This window comes from Ranitomeya imitator, chromosome 2 (assembly GCF_032444005.1).
Source record: "Ranitomeya imitator isolate aRanImi1 chromosome 2, aRanImi1.pri, whole genome shotgun sequence".
Classification (NCBI taxonomy): domain Eukaryota; kingdom Metazoa; phylum Chordata; class Amphibia; order Anura; family Dendrobatidae; genus Ranitomeya; species Ranitomeya imitator.
The window spans coordinates 565,712,792-565,729,525 of NC_091283.1; the positions used below are offsets into that span (position 1 = coordinate 565,712,792).

Genomic DNA, 16,734 nt, shown 5'->3' on the forward strand with positions numbered 1-16,734 from the left:
TATTTCCCTCAAATACAAAGGAAATGTCATCTTTAACTTTAGACCGTTTAGAGATCATTTAATCTTCAAACATTTACATATAAACAGATTATATATATACTAGATGGTGGCCCGATTCTAGAATATGCATGTCCACGTAGTATATTGCACAGCCCACGTAGTATATTGGCCAGCCACGTAGTATATTGCCCAGCCACGTAGTATATTGCCCAGCCACGTAGTATATTGCACAGCGACGTAATATACAGCACAACCACGTAGGATACAGCACAGACACGTAGTATATTGCCCAGCCACGTAGTATATTGCCCAGTCACATAGTATATTGGCCAGTCACGTAGTATATTGCCCAGCTACGTAGTATATTACCCAGCCACGTATTTAACAGGTTAAAAAATAAAAAATAAACATATACTCACCTTCCGAGGGCCCCTTTTAGTCCTGTCACCTGTGTGTGGTGCACGCGGCAGCTTCCGGTCCCAGGGTTGGTATGAGCGCAGGACCTGTGATGACGTCGCGGACACATAACCGTGACGTCATGGCAGGTCCTTCTCGCATATGTAGTCCTGTCGCCTGTGTATGGTTCCCCCGGCAGCTTCCAGTCCCAGGGTTGGTATGAGCGCAGGACCTGTGATGACGTCGCAGTCACATGACCATGACGTCATGGCAGGTCCTTCTCGCATAGCATCCTTAGCACCGGAAGCTGCCGCTTGCACTGCCGAGGACATGACGCGACGTCGGAGGGTGAGAATAACCTTTTTTTTTATTATTATTATTTGTAAGATTAGATTTTTTTACTATTGATGCTGCATAAGCATCAATGTTAATAGCTGCGTAACCGGAGTGCGTTACATTATATTACATATAACGCTGGCATTAACCCTGTGTGAGGGCTGACTGGATGACTGGAGGGGAGTATAGAGCGGGCACTGACTGCGGGGAGGAAAAAGCGGCCATATTGCCACCGGACTGTGGCCGTCACTGATTGGTCGTGGCAATGGTCATGGGCGTTTCGCCACGACCAATCAGCGACTTGGATTCCATGACAGACAGAGGCCGCGACCAATGAATATCCGTGACAGACAGAAAGACAGACAGAAGGACAGACAGACAGACAGAAAGACGGAAGTGACCCTTGGACAATTATATAGTAGATATAGTGATGAGCGAGTATACTCGTTGCTCAAGTTTTCCCGAGCGCGCTCGGGTGATCTCTGAGTATTTGTTACTGTTTGGAGATTAAGTTTTCATCACCGCAGCTGAACGATTTACAGCTATTAGCCAGCTTGATTACTTGTCAGGATTCCCTAGCAACCAGGCAACCCCCACATGTACTCAGCCTGGCTAATAGCTGTAAATCATTCAGCTGCCGCAATGAAAACTTAATCTCCGAACACTAACAAATACTCGGAGATCGGGAAAACTCGAGCAACGAGTATACTCGCTCATCACTATATATATATACTATATATATATATATATATATATATATATATATAGTGCCTTGCGAAAGTATTCAGCCCCGAGGAACTTTTCAACCTTTTCCCACATATCATGCTTCAAACATAAAGATAACAAATGTAAATTTTTGGTGAAGAATCAACAACAAGTGGAACACAATTGTGAAGTTGAACGAAATTTATTGGTAAATTTTTGTGAAGATTCAAAAACTGAAAAGTGGGGCGTGCAATATTATTCGGCCCCTTTAACTTAATACTTTGTTGCACCACCTTTTGCTGCGATTACAGGTGCAGGTCGCTTGGAGTATGTCTCTATCAGTTTTGTACATCGAGAGACTGAAATTCTTGCCCATTCTTCCTTGGCAAACAGCTCGAGCTCAATGAGGTTTGATGGAGATCGTTTGTGAACAGCAGTTGTCAGCTCTTTCCACAGATTCTCGATTGGATTGAGATCTGGACTTTGACTTGGCCATTCTAACACCTAATAATAATAATAATAATTTTATTTATATAGCGTCAACATATTCCGCAGCGCTTTACAAATTATAGAGGGGATTTGTACAGACAATAGACATTACAGCATAACAAAAATCACAGTTCAAAACAGATATCAAAAGTAGTGAGGACCCTGCTCGCAAGCTTACAAACTATGAGGAAAAAGGGGAGACACGAGAGGTGGATGGTAACACCTGGATACATTTATTTGTGAACCATTCCATTGTAGATTTTGCTTTATGTTTGGCATCATTGTCTTGTTGGAAGACAAATCTCCGTCCCAGTCTCAGGTCTTTTGCAGACTCCAACAGGTTTTCTTCAAGAATGGTCCTGTATTTGGCTCCGTCCATCTTCCCATCAATTTTAACCATATTCCCTGTCCTTGCTGAAGAAAAGCAGGCCCAAACCATGATGCTGCTACCATCATGTTTGACAGTGGGGATGGTGTGTTCAGGGTGATGAGCTGTGTTGCCTTTACGCCAAACATATCGTTTGGAATTGTTGCCAAAAAGTTCGATTTTGGTTTCATCTGACCAGGGCACTTTCTTCCACATGTTTGGTGTGTCTCCCAGGTGGCTTGTTGCAAACTTTAAACTATACTTTTTATGGATATCTTTGAGAAATGGCTTTCTTCTTGCCACTCTTCCATAAATGCCAGATTTGTGCAGTGTACGACTGATTGTTGTCCTATGGACAGACTGTCCCACCTCAGCTGTAGATCTCTGCAGTTCATCCAGAGTGTTCACGGGCCTCTTGGCTGCATCTCTGATCAGTCTTCTCCTTGTTTGAGATGAAAGTTTATAGGGACGGCTGGGTTTTGGTAGATTTGCAGTGGTATGATACTCCTTCCATTTCAATATGATCACTTGCACAGTGCTCCTTGGGATGTTTAAAGTTTTGGAAATCATTTTGTATCCAAATCTGGCTTTAAACTTCTCTGCAACAGTATCACGGACCTCCTGTTGTGTTCCTTGGTCTTCATGATGCTCTCTGTGCTTCAAACAGAACCCTGAGACTATCACAGAGCAGGTGCATTTATACGGAGACTTGATTACACACAGGTGGATTATATTTATCATCATTAGGCATGTAGGACAGACAACACTGGATCATTCAGAGATCCACAATGAACTTCTGGAGTGAGTTTGCTGCACTGAAAGTAAAGGGGCCGAATAATATTGCACGCACTTTTCAGTTTTTGAATTTTCACAAAAATTTAAAATAACCAATAAATTTTGTTCAACTTCACAATTGTGTTCCACTTGTTGTTGATTCTTCACCAAAAATTTACATTTGGTATCTTTTTGTTTGAAGCATGATATGTGGGAAAAGGTTGAAAAGTTCCAGGGGGCCGAATACTTTCACACGGCACTGTACTTTTGTGGGATTCAAGTTATTTCTGTGACCATTGTGGGTTTTTCTGTCATTAAACGAGGGGTACCAACATTTCGACCACATGTGTATATATATGTTTACGTGTGTGTGTATATAAATATATATATGAATTTGTGACAGCAAGTAAAGGAGTCAAGCTGGGTATGGAGTAGAACAGGAGCGAGTAGAATCTTGGGAACAGACTCGCTAGTTAGAGGTATGGATGACCCTGTCTTTGCAAGAGCTACACACAATGGGTCTAATAGCAATCTCTTTTGTTAATGTTGTAGTTACTCCCGTGTTACTGTTTCTCTTGTTTAGATCATTTGACTACAACCTTTATTAATCTATCTATTGTGCCTATACGAGTTGTGGCTTTCTTTTAAGTAAAAGCTGTATGTTTACACTCCTGCTGTTCTTTTCAGATCAGCCATCAATTGTTTCTTTGGAAATCTTTCTTCATGTTCCTCCACAGGTTTCATCTCAGCACCCATACATGGAGATGACCATCGGGAGGCCTCATGTCATAACAGTGGATTACAATGACACAAAGGAGTTTGAGGCAGCTATCAAAGCCATCATGAGGAGCAAGGTATTTTAAGGAAACAGTGCTGGTACAAAATGGTTATTAGGGATAATTACCCCATTAAGGTGATCTAAGACTGGATATGTTTGTAACATGATACATTGTTGATAATTTAAAGTGTTATTCCTGTAATCACAGATGGATATGTTTGGATATTGGTAGCAAAAACAAGCACTTTTGAAATTTACTGCCATTGTTTAGGTATTAACGCTTTTCTTGTGCTCACACAACTCCTTGCCTAGAAGACCGACCACCACTACTATCTTATTTGTAAGAATTGCACTGAAGCTGCCCAAGAGTAGGAGGTAATGGCAAACTCCAGAGATCCTGGCCAACTTCAAAACAGTTCTTACAATTTCAACAGAAAAGAGCTTGTAAGCGCTGTGCATGTTCTGTTGTCTAGCAGCAGTGGTCAGTCTCCTAGGCAACAAGCTGTAAACAAAAGAAAAGTGTTAATATCTCTAGAACGGCTGAAAATTTTAATAACAATACTTACAATTGCTATCAAATAATACCCATTTATAAACATGAGAATAACCCTTTAAGCTTAGATCGGACATGCATGATAAATTATTGATAATCTAAAAAAGGACATTAGGTAATACGATGTCTCAGTAATAGAAACAGAGGCGTAGCTGTAGTTCATTGGGCCATAGGACAAATTTAGTACCTTAGGCTACGTTCACACTAGCGTTACGCTAGTTTGCGTCGGGCGACGCAGCGGCGATGCATGCGTCATGCGCCCCTATATTTAACATGGGGGACGCATGCGTTTTTTTTGTTGCGTTGTGCGACGCATGCGTCTTTTTTGCCGCAAGCGTCGGACCAAGAAAACGCAACAAGTTGCATTTTTCTTGCGTCCGAATTTCGGCAAAAAACGACGCATGCGTCGCAAAACGCAGCGTTTTTGCATGCGTTTTGCCGCGGTTTTGCATGCGTTGTGCGTTGCGTCGCCGACGCAGCGGCGCACAACGCTAATGTGAACGTAGACTTTAGCTTCCACCAACAGCTGGTTAGCTTATTAACAAAGACTATGTAGCTGCAAAACGTATATGTATATACTAGATGGTGGCCCGATTCCAACGCATCGGGTATTCTAGAATATGCATGTCCACGTAGTATATTGCACAGCCCACGTAGTATATTGCCCAGCCACGTAGTATATTGCCCAGCCACATAGTATATTGCCCAGCCACGTAGTATATTGCACAGCCACGTAGTATATTGTCCAGCCACGTAGTATATTGCCCAGACATGTAGTATATTGCCCAGCCACGTAGTATATTGCCCAGTCACGTAGTATATTGCCCAGCCACGTAGTATATTGCCCAGCCACGTAGTATATTGCCCAGCCACGTAGTATACTGCCCAGTCACGTAGTATATTGCCCAGACATGTAGTATATTGCCCAGCCACGTAGTATATTGCCCAGTAACGTAGTATATTGCCCAGTCACGTAGTATATTGCCCAGTCATGTAGTATATTGTCCAGACACGTAGTATATTGTCCAGCCACGTAGTATATTGTCCAGCCACATATTGCCCAGCCACATAGTATATTGCCCAGTCACGTAGTATATTGTCCAGACACGTAGTATATTGCCCAGACACGTAGTATATTGCCCTGTGACGTAGTATATTGCCCAGTGACGTAGTATATTGCCCAACCATGTAGTATATTGCCCAGTGACGTAGTATATTGCCCAGCTACGTAGTATATTGCCCAACCACGTAGTATATTGCCGAGACACGTAGTATATTGCCCAGCTACATAGTATATTGCCCAGCCAGGTTTATCACAGGTTAAAAAATAAAAAATAAACATATACTCACCTTTCCGAGGGCCCCCTGTAGTCCATGGCAGCTTCTGGTCCCAGGGTTGGTATGAGCACAGGACCTGTGATGACGTCGCGGTCACATGACCATGACGTCATGGCAGGTCTTTCTAGCGCAGGCGCGCAGGGCCTGTGATGACGTCGCAGTCACATGACCGTGACGTCATGGCAGGTCCGTCTCCCATACCATCTTTGCCACCAGAACCTGCAACGGAAGATGGCGGCCGGCGCGAGCGACTATGGAGGGTGAGTATAGCAGGTTTTTTTTTATTATTATTTTTAACATTACATTTTTTACTATTGATGCCGCATAGGCAGCGTCAATAGTAAAAAGTTGGGGACAAACAGGGTTAATAGCGGCGGTAACGGAGTGCGTTACCCGCGGCATAACGCGGTCCGTTACCGCCAGCATTAACCCTGTGTTAGCGGTGACCGGAGGGGAGTATGCGGGCGACAGGCACTGCGGGGAGTAAGGAGCGGCCATTTTCTTCCGGACTGTGCCAGTCTCTGATTGGTCGCGGCAGCCATGACAGGCAGCTGGCGAGACCAATCAGCAAATGAATAACCGTGACAGAAGGACAGACAGACAGAAGTGACCCTTAGACAATGATATATATATATATATATATGTGTGTACAAATAATGCAACCATATATAATTTAGTTAATTAACTAGTTACCAAATAACAAAACAGTTAATGAAAAAATACATTATAAGAACGCCTTTACTACCAATATTACCGCAGTACAAGCGACATATAATACCTCCGTTATATGCCCCTCACAATAACAGTGCCAACAAGCATTAATAGTGCCTCCTTTAGGCCCCACACACTAATGGTGTTCCTCTTAAGGTACCGTCACACTCAGCGACGCTACAGCGATATAGACAACGAGCCGATCGCTGCAGCATCGCTGTTTAGGTCGCTGTAGAGACGTCAAACACAGCAACTCCAGAACGATGCAGGAGCGATCCTGTGATGTAACGGCGACTCACTTATCGTTCTCGCTGGTTGTTAGCTCCATGTAAAACGTTGCTGGCATCATTGCTTTTGATGTCAAACATGACGATACATGCTGACCTGATGACCAAATAAAGTTCTGGACTTCTGGCTCCGACCAGCGATGGCACAGCGGGATCCAGATCGCTGCTGTGTGTCAAACACAACGAGATCGCTATCCAGGACGCTGCAATGTCACAGATTGTTGTCGTTCTTGTTGCAAAGTTGCTGAGTGTGACGGTACCTTTAGTGCATGAATTTCACCAAATCCCATTCCCTTTCTGTGGCATGGCTCTTGGTTCTGATATCCATGGCATGATAGATAGCCCTAAACTATTAACTGGATTAGATGCAGTGAAAATAGAGATACACAGGCGATATAGTTTGTTTCACAGGCGGGCTACTAGATAGATAGATAGATAGATAGATAGATAGATAGATAGATAGATAGATAGATAGATATGAGATAGATAGATTTTTAATGCATTCCCTTTGGCAAAAATAGATATGTAACTGGCTGGATGGAGGACACAGGGGACGGAGGGGTGGGGGTTTGAGGTCTGGCTAATGCTTCAATTTGAGGTCATTGAGCCGTAGAGGTGTCAGTTGCGGGTGGTTTAACAGCCAATATTCCTGAGAAGCCGAGAAAGAGGTCTCATTATCTGGAAGGTTCTGTGCAGAAGAATAATAGTATATCACTGAGCTCAGGGACGAGGCCCAAGGGAACTCATTAGACAATGTGATGAGGAGAGGAAAGCTGCAGTCATGGAAGCAGAACCCTAATATTCTCTGTTTATTACCCCTGGTTAATGGGGGGGTAGCCTCTTGTTGCTGTAGTAATGTTGATATGTAGAAACAACTTGGCCCTTTAGCATATTTGGTGAATATGTTTTCTGCTGTAGTATTGCTATACATGTACACAATTTTGTCAGAACTCATATACCATGACTAAATGTCTGCTATTAAGAGATGCAGTGAGTCGCCTATGAGTCATGCTCCTTTGTTAACAAATCGTAATTTATCTACAAGGAATAACCGATACCAAATCTGTTCATTGCCCTTTCCATAGATGGAACCATACCTACCCTATGAGTTTACAAGTGAAGGAATGCTGCAGAGACTCCATGCCTACATCCAGCACCAAGTAAGCTGCCAATTAACTGATGTAGGGTCTTATGACATCTCCTTCAACAATCCAGAAAACAAGCAGAGCTTCCTTTACTCCTATTTAATACTTGTTAAATGTATTCTGCTCCAGTGGTGACCTTCAGTGAACTGTGCTCCATACTACAACACTAAATTGTTAAATCAATGAAAATCCGACAGTTTGATGGCTGTCTGCAGACCACACGCATTAGCATACTCCAATTTGCTGGAAATGTTCATTACAGATAATGCCTATCAGAGTATAATGGAGCAGAATGTGCTTTAAATTCCTTTTCTGTCTCTGTTTCCTTTTCCATCCTTCATTATCCACCATTTCCTCATGATAACATTTTTATTCTCTGATCCTATATCTTCTAAATACTGTCATTTTTTCTTTCCAAATTTTTGCCACTTTCCCTTTACTTTTTTAATCGCCTGCTTTTCATTTTATCTATCCGAATCACAACCAGGAGTTTTGCTCTCCTCCTTTGCCCTTGCCTATTCCTCTTAATACGTCCCAGGTTCATCTTCCTTCTTCCTTGGTTCTCATCAATCATACCCACCTCGTCTGGTCACCCAGTGAACCTCCTCCATCCATGTGGCCGCCTGTCACGGCTATGCAGGTATGGCTGTCTGCAGAAGGAGAGTCCTGCACAAGCGCATGCTGGGATAATGACTTGGTATGTGAGCCCACGTTCTTCAGCATCATCAACAGACAAAATGTTCTTGAACAGTAAGTATATGACAGTCCTATGTCATATCATGTCTACTAATCATGAATAAATGAGTTGTGGCTTACATTTTCCACCTAAACTGTCCTAAAATTCTGGATGTTTGCTTCTGTTTCAATCCATCATTGGTTCCCCTTCAAGTTTCACTTTTGAAATATCTAGAGTCTTATCCGATGATAATGGACAGTAAAGTACAGGAAATTGCTTACCATGTAGAGTTGTTTATCATACAACAAGGATCAAGTTTAGATTTGTCAGCTGCTGCAGTCCCACAGGTTAAAAAATAGTTGAGAATGATTACAGAAAAGAAACAATAGGTTGGTCATGTGTGCTGCTCATGGACATCCGAAAGAATGGTCCAGGATGCAAAGTAGACTTGATGCGGTTTTATTATCAACGCATTTCGAAGTCTTCAGGCCTCTTCATCAGAATATTACCATATACAAAAGCCCTTATATCCCGATGAAGAAGTCTGAAGACTTCAAAAAGTGTTGCTAATAAGACTGCATCAAGTCTACTTTGTATCCTGGATCATTCTTTCGGATTTCGGATCAGCACAGGTGTCCCACCTATTTTTCTCTTCTATCCTTACAATTTTAAGTTCTTGTTTCATCTAGAACTTTTTTTCATACTAACATCCTCATGGAAAAAAAAATAATTACGTGACAACTATCTTTTTTCTACATTATTAGAAAATTATCATACATGAAGGGATGTGTAATGTGGGTAGCTTCTGGCAAATCCCTTGTAATCTGCCATCAGTTTCATATATAGAAAATAATTATCTTCTTTAAGGCTGGCAAGGCTGGATTTTAACCAGTCATATCATTTTGTTACATTGCACCAGTGTCTGGAAGATGGTAATCTCGCCCATTATAGAAAAACAAACATGACTTTTTTAGTGAGTTGGGGAAGAAACTATTCTGCTACATGACTGATATCTTTTGTATATGACCAACTTTATACTTTAAACCATTTTTTTCTTGAAGATAACTGTTCCCTAAAATCTATATGACACTTACTAAATAATTTATGTCTTCATCTGAAAAGTTCAAATTAGACTTACTACTCAGCTTTGAAGTAAGTTTCCATGACTATACAGTACAGACCGAAAGTTTGGACACACCTTCTCATTTAAAGATTTTTCTGTATTTTCATGACTATGAAAATTGTACATTCACACTGAAGGCATGAAAACTATGAATTAACACGTGGAATTATTTAACTTCATCAAAATTGTTGGAAGACCATTTCCGGTGACTACCTCTTGAAGCTCATCAAGAGAATGCCAAGAGTGTGCAAAAGGTGGATACTTTGAAGAACCTAGAATGTAAGACATATTTTCAGTTGTTTCACACTTTTTTGTTAAGTATATAATTCCACATGTGTTAATTCATAGTTTTGATGCCTTCAGTGTGAATGTACAATTGTCATAGTCATGAAAATACAGAAAAATCTTAAAATGAGAAGGTGTATCCAAACTATTGGTCTGTGCTGTATAAGTCTAATGCTACCTACCTAATTTTTTTCTAATATGCCTGATGAGAACAAAAGTACCCCCTGAAAGTATAGCTAATTTTTGGTATATGCTACCAATGTTCACAAACAAGCCATTTCCAAAGTGAGAGTTTAGAGTTTCTTGCACATAAAGAAAACCTGACTGTGATGTTCTTGGATGTGTGCACAATTCTACTAATGTTTCATAAGTTAGAGTGTTTGTATAGAAGAGATGGAACAGTATGGCACAACGGGTTAGACACAGCGGCATCTAAAGCTCAAAGAACTCCGTACTGCAGAAAAATCTCGGTATGACTCAAAGCCGAATGTTATGTTTCATATAGAACGTAGGTTCTACTGATCTGGAAAAGATTTTTTATCATTCTTTTTTTACATCTCCAAAGAAGAGGATGAAAGGAAATCTACTCTTATGTGAAGACATGTTACAGTATTTCTGGTTGTTTTGAAGTTTACTTGGATGTAACAATTGGCTTAAAAAAGTTCTCCTTTTTCTTGCATTCTCAAAGTATCCTATAGAGAGCAACCAAATCAAGATCTGTATATCTAGGTCACAGAAACAGGAGCTAATTGTAGGTCACACTGTCATACAAAATGTTTCTTCAGTCAAGGTGAAGGCAGCAGAATTGGCAGCAACAGAGTGATTTAATAGAGATGACATGAGCAAAAAAGAGTGCATCATTCTTTAGAATAAAAAGTTATTCTTACAGAAGCTGTCCATTACTTGGACAACTTATTCTCATACCCTATGCTTGACCCCCACAAAACAATAAAGTTATACTCACCTGCCATGTTGGCGCTGTTGCCCCGGTGTCGGCACTTAGACTCCCAGAGGTCCCGTGCTGTTGAGACATGTGACGCCGGCGCCCAATCAGCTCTGGTGCCACTGTCCCCACCCCCTGTCAAAGTGAACAGGAAGAGGAAGTCTGAGATCAGCTGCAACCCCGCCTTTCTCTTCATGTTTGATTTATCTGAAGGCGGAGACAGTGACGCCAGCCCTGATTGGACGCCGGCATCACGTGTCGACACGGTGAAAACTGCGTCAGCATTGGAGGTGGGTATAAGCTTTTTTATTTTATGGGGGCCAAACATTTTCATCAAGAAGAGATTGTCCTAGTAGTGGTCAACTATTTAAAGAATTCATAGACTTGTTAGAAAAAAAAAACACATTTGGGAAGATTTATCAAAACAGGTCAAAAAATAGTCTGGAGTACTTACCTATAGAAAGCAGCATTGATTAATATGCTTCACTGCTTAAAGAGAATCGAACTATAGAGCAGCAAAAACTGGTGATTTACTTTTATACAAGAAATACACTGAACCACCTTGATTTTTTATCTTGGCTCTTTGTTTTTAAATATCAATTATCTTAATTAAGAATTATTTGCTTTTGCCTTTCAATATTTTGGACCAAATGACCAATTTAAAATTTAAAACGGTTCTTAGTTCAGGGATGTGCTGCTTTACAATAACCCCCTTAATTAAATTGGGGCAAAAGCCACCATTTTTAAAGAAGACGTATCACCTCCAAAAAAACTTCATAAGGTAAAAGAAGGCCAAATATTAACCTTAGATATTTCCATTGTACATTAGTAAACTTAAAATATTTCCTAACTAATTTACTGATAGAACCCCTATCCATTTAAAACGAATGTAGCATCAACAAATATTTTATTGTTTAAATTATTTTCTTTGTGTTAAAGCTAGTTTTGTTTTTTGTTTTTTTTTACTTTTGATTTTTTATATCACTTTTTTTAATACAGACCTTAAGTAAAAAAAAACACTGAAATTATGAAAGATGTAATCTCTATATCTGCTAAATCCCAAAACATTACTTCAGTACTTTTGTGCTCAAAAATATGTCAGAAACAATCTTAAAAGGACAAGAAGAAAATCTTAGAGCCTTCTCAGTTCCCAGAAAATACTGTGTGTTTGGGGAACTCATAGTGAAAACATTAAGCCCTTACAGTAGATTACAAAGAGAAAAAATAGACTTTGCAACTGGCAGACCTTAGGAACATATAATGATTGACAATAAAGTCTGCTGAGTAGTTTATTTTTGCGAATTGACAAAGAAATAGAAAATACACAACTAAAAGACGATCACATCTCCTCCTCCATGCTTCATGGTGGGAACCAGGCATGTAGAGTCCATCCGTTCTCCTTTTCTGCGTCGCACAAAGACACGGTGGTTGGAACCAAAGATCTCAAATTTGAACTCATCAGACCAAAGCACAGATTTCCACTGGTCTAATGTCCATTCCTTGTGTTCTTTAGCCCAAACAAGTCTCTTCTTCTTGTTGCCTGTCCTTAGCAGTGGTTTCCTAGCAGCTATTTTACCATGAAGCCTGCTGCACAAAGTCTCCTCTTAACAGTTATTGAGGAGATGTGTCTGCTGCTAGAACTCTGTGTGGCATTGACCTGGTCTCTAATCTGAGCTGCTGTGTGCCTGCAATTTCTGAGGCTGGTGACTCGGATAAACTTATCCCCAGAAGCAGAGGTGACTCTTGGTCTTCCTTTCCTGGGGCGGTCCTCATGTGAGCCAGTTTCTTTGTAGTGCTTGATGGTTTTTGCCCTGGGGATGGGGACACTTTCAAAGTTTTCACAATTTTTCGGACTGACTGACCTTCATTTCTTAAAGTAATGATGGCCACTCGTTTTTCTTTACTTAGCTGCTTTTTTCTTGTCATAATACAAATTCTAACAGTCTATTCAGTAGGACTATCAGCTGTGTATCCACCAGACTTCTGCTCAACACAACTGATGATCCCAACCCCATTTATAAGGCAAGAAATCCAACTTATTAAACCTGACAGGGCACACCTGTGAAGAGAAAACCATTCACAGTTCCTACCTCTTGAAGCTCATCAAGAGAATGCCAAGAGTGTACAAAGCAGTCATCAAAGCCAAATGTGGCTACTTTGAAGAACCTAGAATATAAGACATATTTTCAGCTGTTTCACACCTTTTTGTTAAGTGTATAATTCCACATGTGTTAATTCATAGTTTTGATGCCTTCAGTGTGAATGTACAATTTTCATAAACATGAAAATACAGAAAAATCTTTAAATGAGAAGGTGTGTCCAAACTTTTGGTCTGTACTGTATATATATATATATATATATATATATATATATATATATATATATATACATATCTGCCCCCTAAAAATCCTGACTTATTATGTGGTTATTTGCCATAGTGGACTCCAACTGATTGGGTGTAAAAACAATCTCCCCAAAGACATGTCAGGTTGAACCCTCCATTTTAATTAACTATATGACGACTTTCTTTTACAATGGAAACAATGCGATCACTTGGAACTATCACATTTTGTAAAGGTTTCAAGCAATCATTAGCTAAAATTGCCTATTTTTACTTATTTCTGTCTAATGTGTGTGGGCAGTTTAGATGCAGTTGGTAGATTCATTGATACTAGTGATGAGCAAGTATACTCGTTACTCGAGATTTCCCAAGCATGCTCGGGTGATCTCCGAGTATTTGAATGTGCTCGGAGATTTAGTTTCTGTCGCAGTAGCTGCATGATTTGCGGCTGCTAGACAGCCTGAGTACATGCAGGGGTTGCCTGTTTGTTAGCAAATCCCCACATGTATTCAGGCTGTCTAGCAGCTGCAAATCATGCAGCTACGGAGACTGAAACTAAATCTCCGAGCACTAACAAATACTTGGAGATCACCTGAGCATCTCAAGTAACGAGTATACTCGCTCATCACTAATTGATACTTTTGTTTGATACACTACGTGTGCATATCATATGTATAATCTCATGTCATCTTGTCATCAAAGGCTTGGAGCCCAGTGTGAGAGCACCGAATCTGTTATGAGCCACTTGTACCCAGCCGTGTCACCTTCTGTCCGGGAATGCTATCTTCAGAGGGAGCCACTACTCTTTAGCTGTGCAGGACAAAGCACAAAGTTCCGCAGGCTGTGCCCATGTAGAGACTACCATCGTGGACAAATCGCTCTGTGCAAGCACTGCTCATGATTCCATTGGTTGTTCATTAAAGCCAATAACTGTCTCCATTAACCTTCCAACTACTGATCATACTGACAGCTGCATGTAGAGGTCCTGCTGTACCTTTATAACTGAGTATACAGACTGGAATCTCTGCCGGAGTGTTATGCTGCAGCATAAAGCAATAGTGAGCATACTATACACTCACACAACAACCAGTGTAATACTTCTTGGAGCCACGTAATTATCTCTGTGCCCTCTTATGGTTTTTGATCAAGGGTCAACTACATTTTTATAAGTCAAGCACAATGAAGATAAAACAAGAACACGACCAATCTGTTGGAACAGAGATGCAAGGAGTCAAGAGAGGATCATACATAAAGGGCATGCTCAAACTGCAATATTTTGGAGCTAGTCATAATAAATATGCTCTCGGTGACAAGTAACGTGATACAGCCAGTGCCAACCCAAGGACTTTTAAAAAGGATATCACTTCCATTTCTGAGCATTAACATTGTGACAATATGATTTTTTACAAGATAAAGAGACAACACAAATACTATCAAATATTTGGAGATTTAAATTAATACATGATTTGGACCAAATGTGAAGTTCATGAAAGTAATGTATTTTAAGCCACAATGGCAGGGAACAGGTAGAGATATATGCACTTTTTTTCTGAATCTGATACTTCCAATTGAACTGAAATTTGTTAAAAAGATCTGCGTGAGCAATAGGATTTCTTTCTTTCAATTATTTATGTTAATAAAGACTGAATTGGTGAAACAGAATTGATGTTACTTGATTTGAGAATAAATGTGGACATTAAGTGAAGCTGATTTAATAGGCCTCATGTGTATCAAACTTGGTCTCATTGCCCATTACCCTCTTAAATTTCATTGCGCCACCAAAAAAAAAAAAAAAAAAAATACTACTTTTATTATATGCACACTAGAATTAAAAAAACAACATATATATAAGCAAATATAGTTCAAGGTACGTTTATAAAAACGTAACCTAAAAAGTAAAAGCATTGATTCATAAACAGGTAAGTATCCAGACAGAGAAACATGAACTTGAATTAGAACACAGAGGGCGTAATATCAATATTTCAAAATCAACAACCGACCCAAGCTCCTTATTGGAGCGAATTCTTGAGGTCACTTCACTCAGATTTGGAACAAGGTATGAGTTACCTGCTCAGGACCTCTCATAATCACTAACAGAGAGCTGCTAAGGATTCTTTCACATTGTGCCTTTGCGGCACCCCAGGGTCCTGGTCATCACGGTGGTATTGCTTTTCTCTTGGGGAGAGTGATGCTAGGTTTGGAGGCAATGAAGAATAACTGCATCCAGTTATCAGAAACATGCAACACATTTCACACTGCAGGCCACCAGGGGGAGCTTCTGCTCCTATTTATTAGTAATTAAACAGAAGCACAACAAAATACAGCATAATACAAGCTGTCTATTGCTGACCGAAAAAAAGGGCGACTGAATAGACGGACTAGTCGCTAACAGAAGATACCAAGACATGGGTCACAAGGGCCCGAAGAAACGACCTTAAAGTCCATGTGATACAAAATGTAAATAATCTTTATTAACTATTAAAACATAATAATAGGACAATCATGGGACAGGTAAGAAATTTATTAGGTCACTCCCTATATATATATATATATATATATATATACAGTGGGGCAAAAAAGTATTTAGTCAGTCAGCAATAGTGCAAGTTCCACCACTTAAAAAGATGAGAGGCGTCTGTAATTTACATCATAGGTAGACCTCAACTATGGGAGACAAACTGAGAAAAAAAAATCCAGAAAATCACATTGTCTGTTTTTTTAACATTTTATTTGCATATTATGGTGGAAAATAAGTATTTGGTCAGAAACAAAATTTCATCTCAATACTTTGTAATATATCCTTTGTTGGCAATGACAGAGGTCAAACGTTTTCTGTAAGTCTTCACAAGGTTGCCACACACTGTTGTTGGTATGTTGGCCCATTCCTCCATGCAGATCTCCTCTAGAGCAGTGATTTTTTTGGCTTTTCGCTTGGCAACACGGACTTTCAACTCCCTCCAAAGGTTTTCTATAGGGTTGAGATCTGGAGACTGGCTAGGCCACTCCAGGACCTTGAAATGCTTCTTACGAAGCCACTCCTTCGTTGCCCTGGCGGTGTGCTTTGGATCATTGTCATGTTGAAAGACCCAGCCACGTTTCATCTTCAATGCCCTTGCTGATGGAAGGAGGTTTGCACTCAAAATCTCACGATACATGGCCCCATTCATTCTTTTATGTACCCGGATCAGTCGTCCTGGCCCCTTTGCAGAGAAACAGCCCCAAAGCATGATGTTTCCACCACCATGCTTTACAGTAGGTATGGTGTTTGATGGATGCAACTCAGTATTCTTTTTCCTCCAAACACGACAAGTTGTGTTTCTACCAAACAGTTTCAGTTTGGTTTCATCAGACCATAGGACATTCTCCCAAAACTCCTCTGGATCATCCAAATGCTCTCTAGCAAACTTCAGACGGGCCCGGACATGTACTGGCTTAAGCAGTGGGACACGTCTGGCACTGCAGGATCTGAGTCCATGGTGGCGTAGTG

The 16,734-nt window shown here is 40.5% G+C and overlaps 1 protein-coding gene across 1 annotated transcript in view; it reads left to right on the forward strand.

Moving 5' to 3' along the window:
* MGAT5B (alpha-1,6-mannosylglycoprotein 6-beta-N-acetylglucosaminyltransferase B) overlaps positions 1-14,909 on the forward strand; it is a 230,759-nt gene extending 215,850 nt beyond the window's left edge. The window contains exons 16-19 of the mRNA XM_069752113.1: positions 3,805-3,921; positions 7,820-7,894; positions 8,367-8,629; positions 13,950-14,909. Of these exons, the coding sequence (XP_069608214.1) occupies positions 3,805-3,921; positions 7,820-7,894; positions 8,367-8,629; positions 13,950-14,148 (654 nt within the window). The 3' untranslated portion in view covers positions 14,149-14,909. The remainder of the gene's footprint in view (positions 1-3,804; positions 3,922-7,819; positions 7,895-8,366; positions 8,630-13,949) is intronic.
* The last annotated feature ends 1,825 nt before the right edge of the window (positions 14,910-16,734 follow it).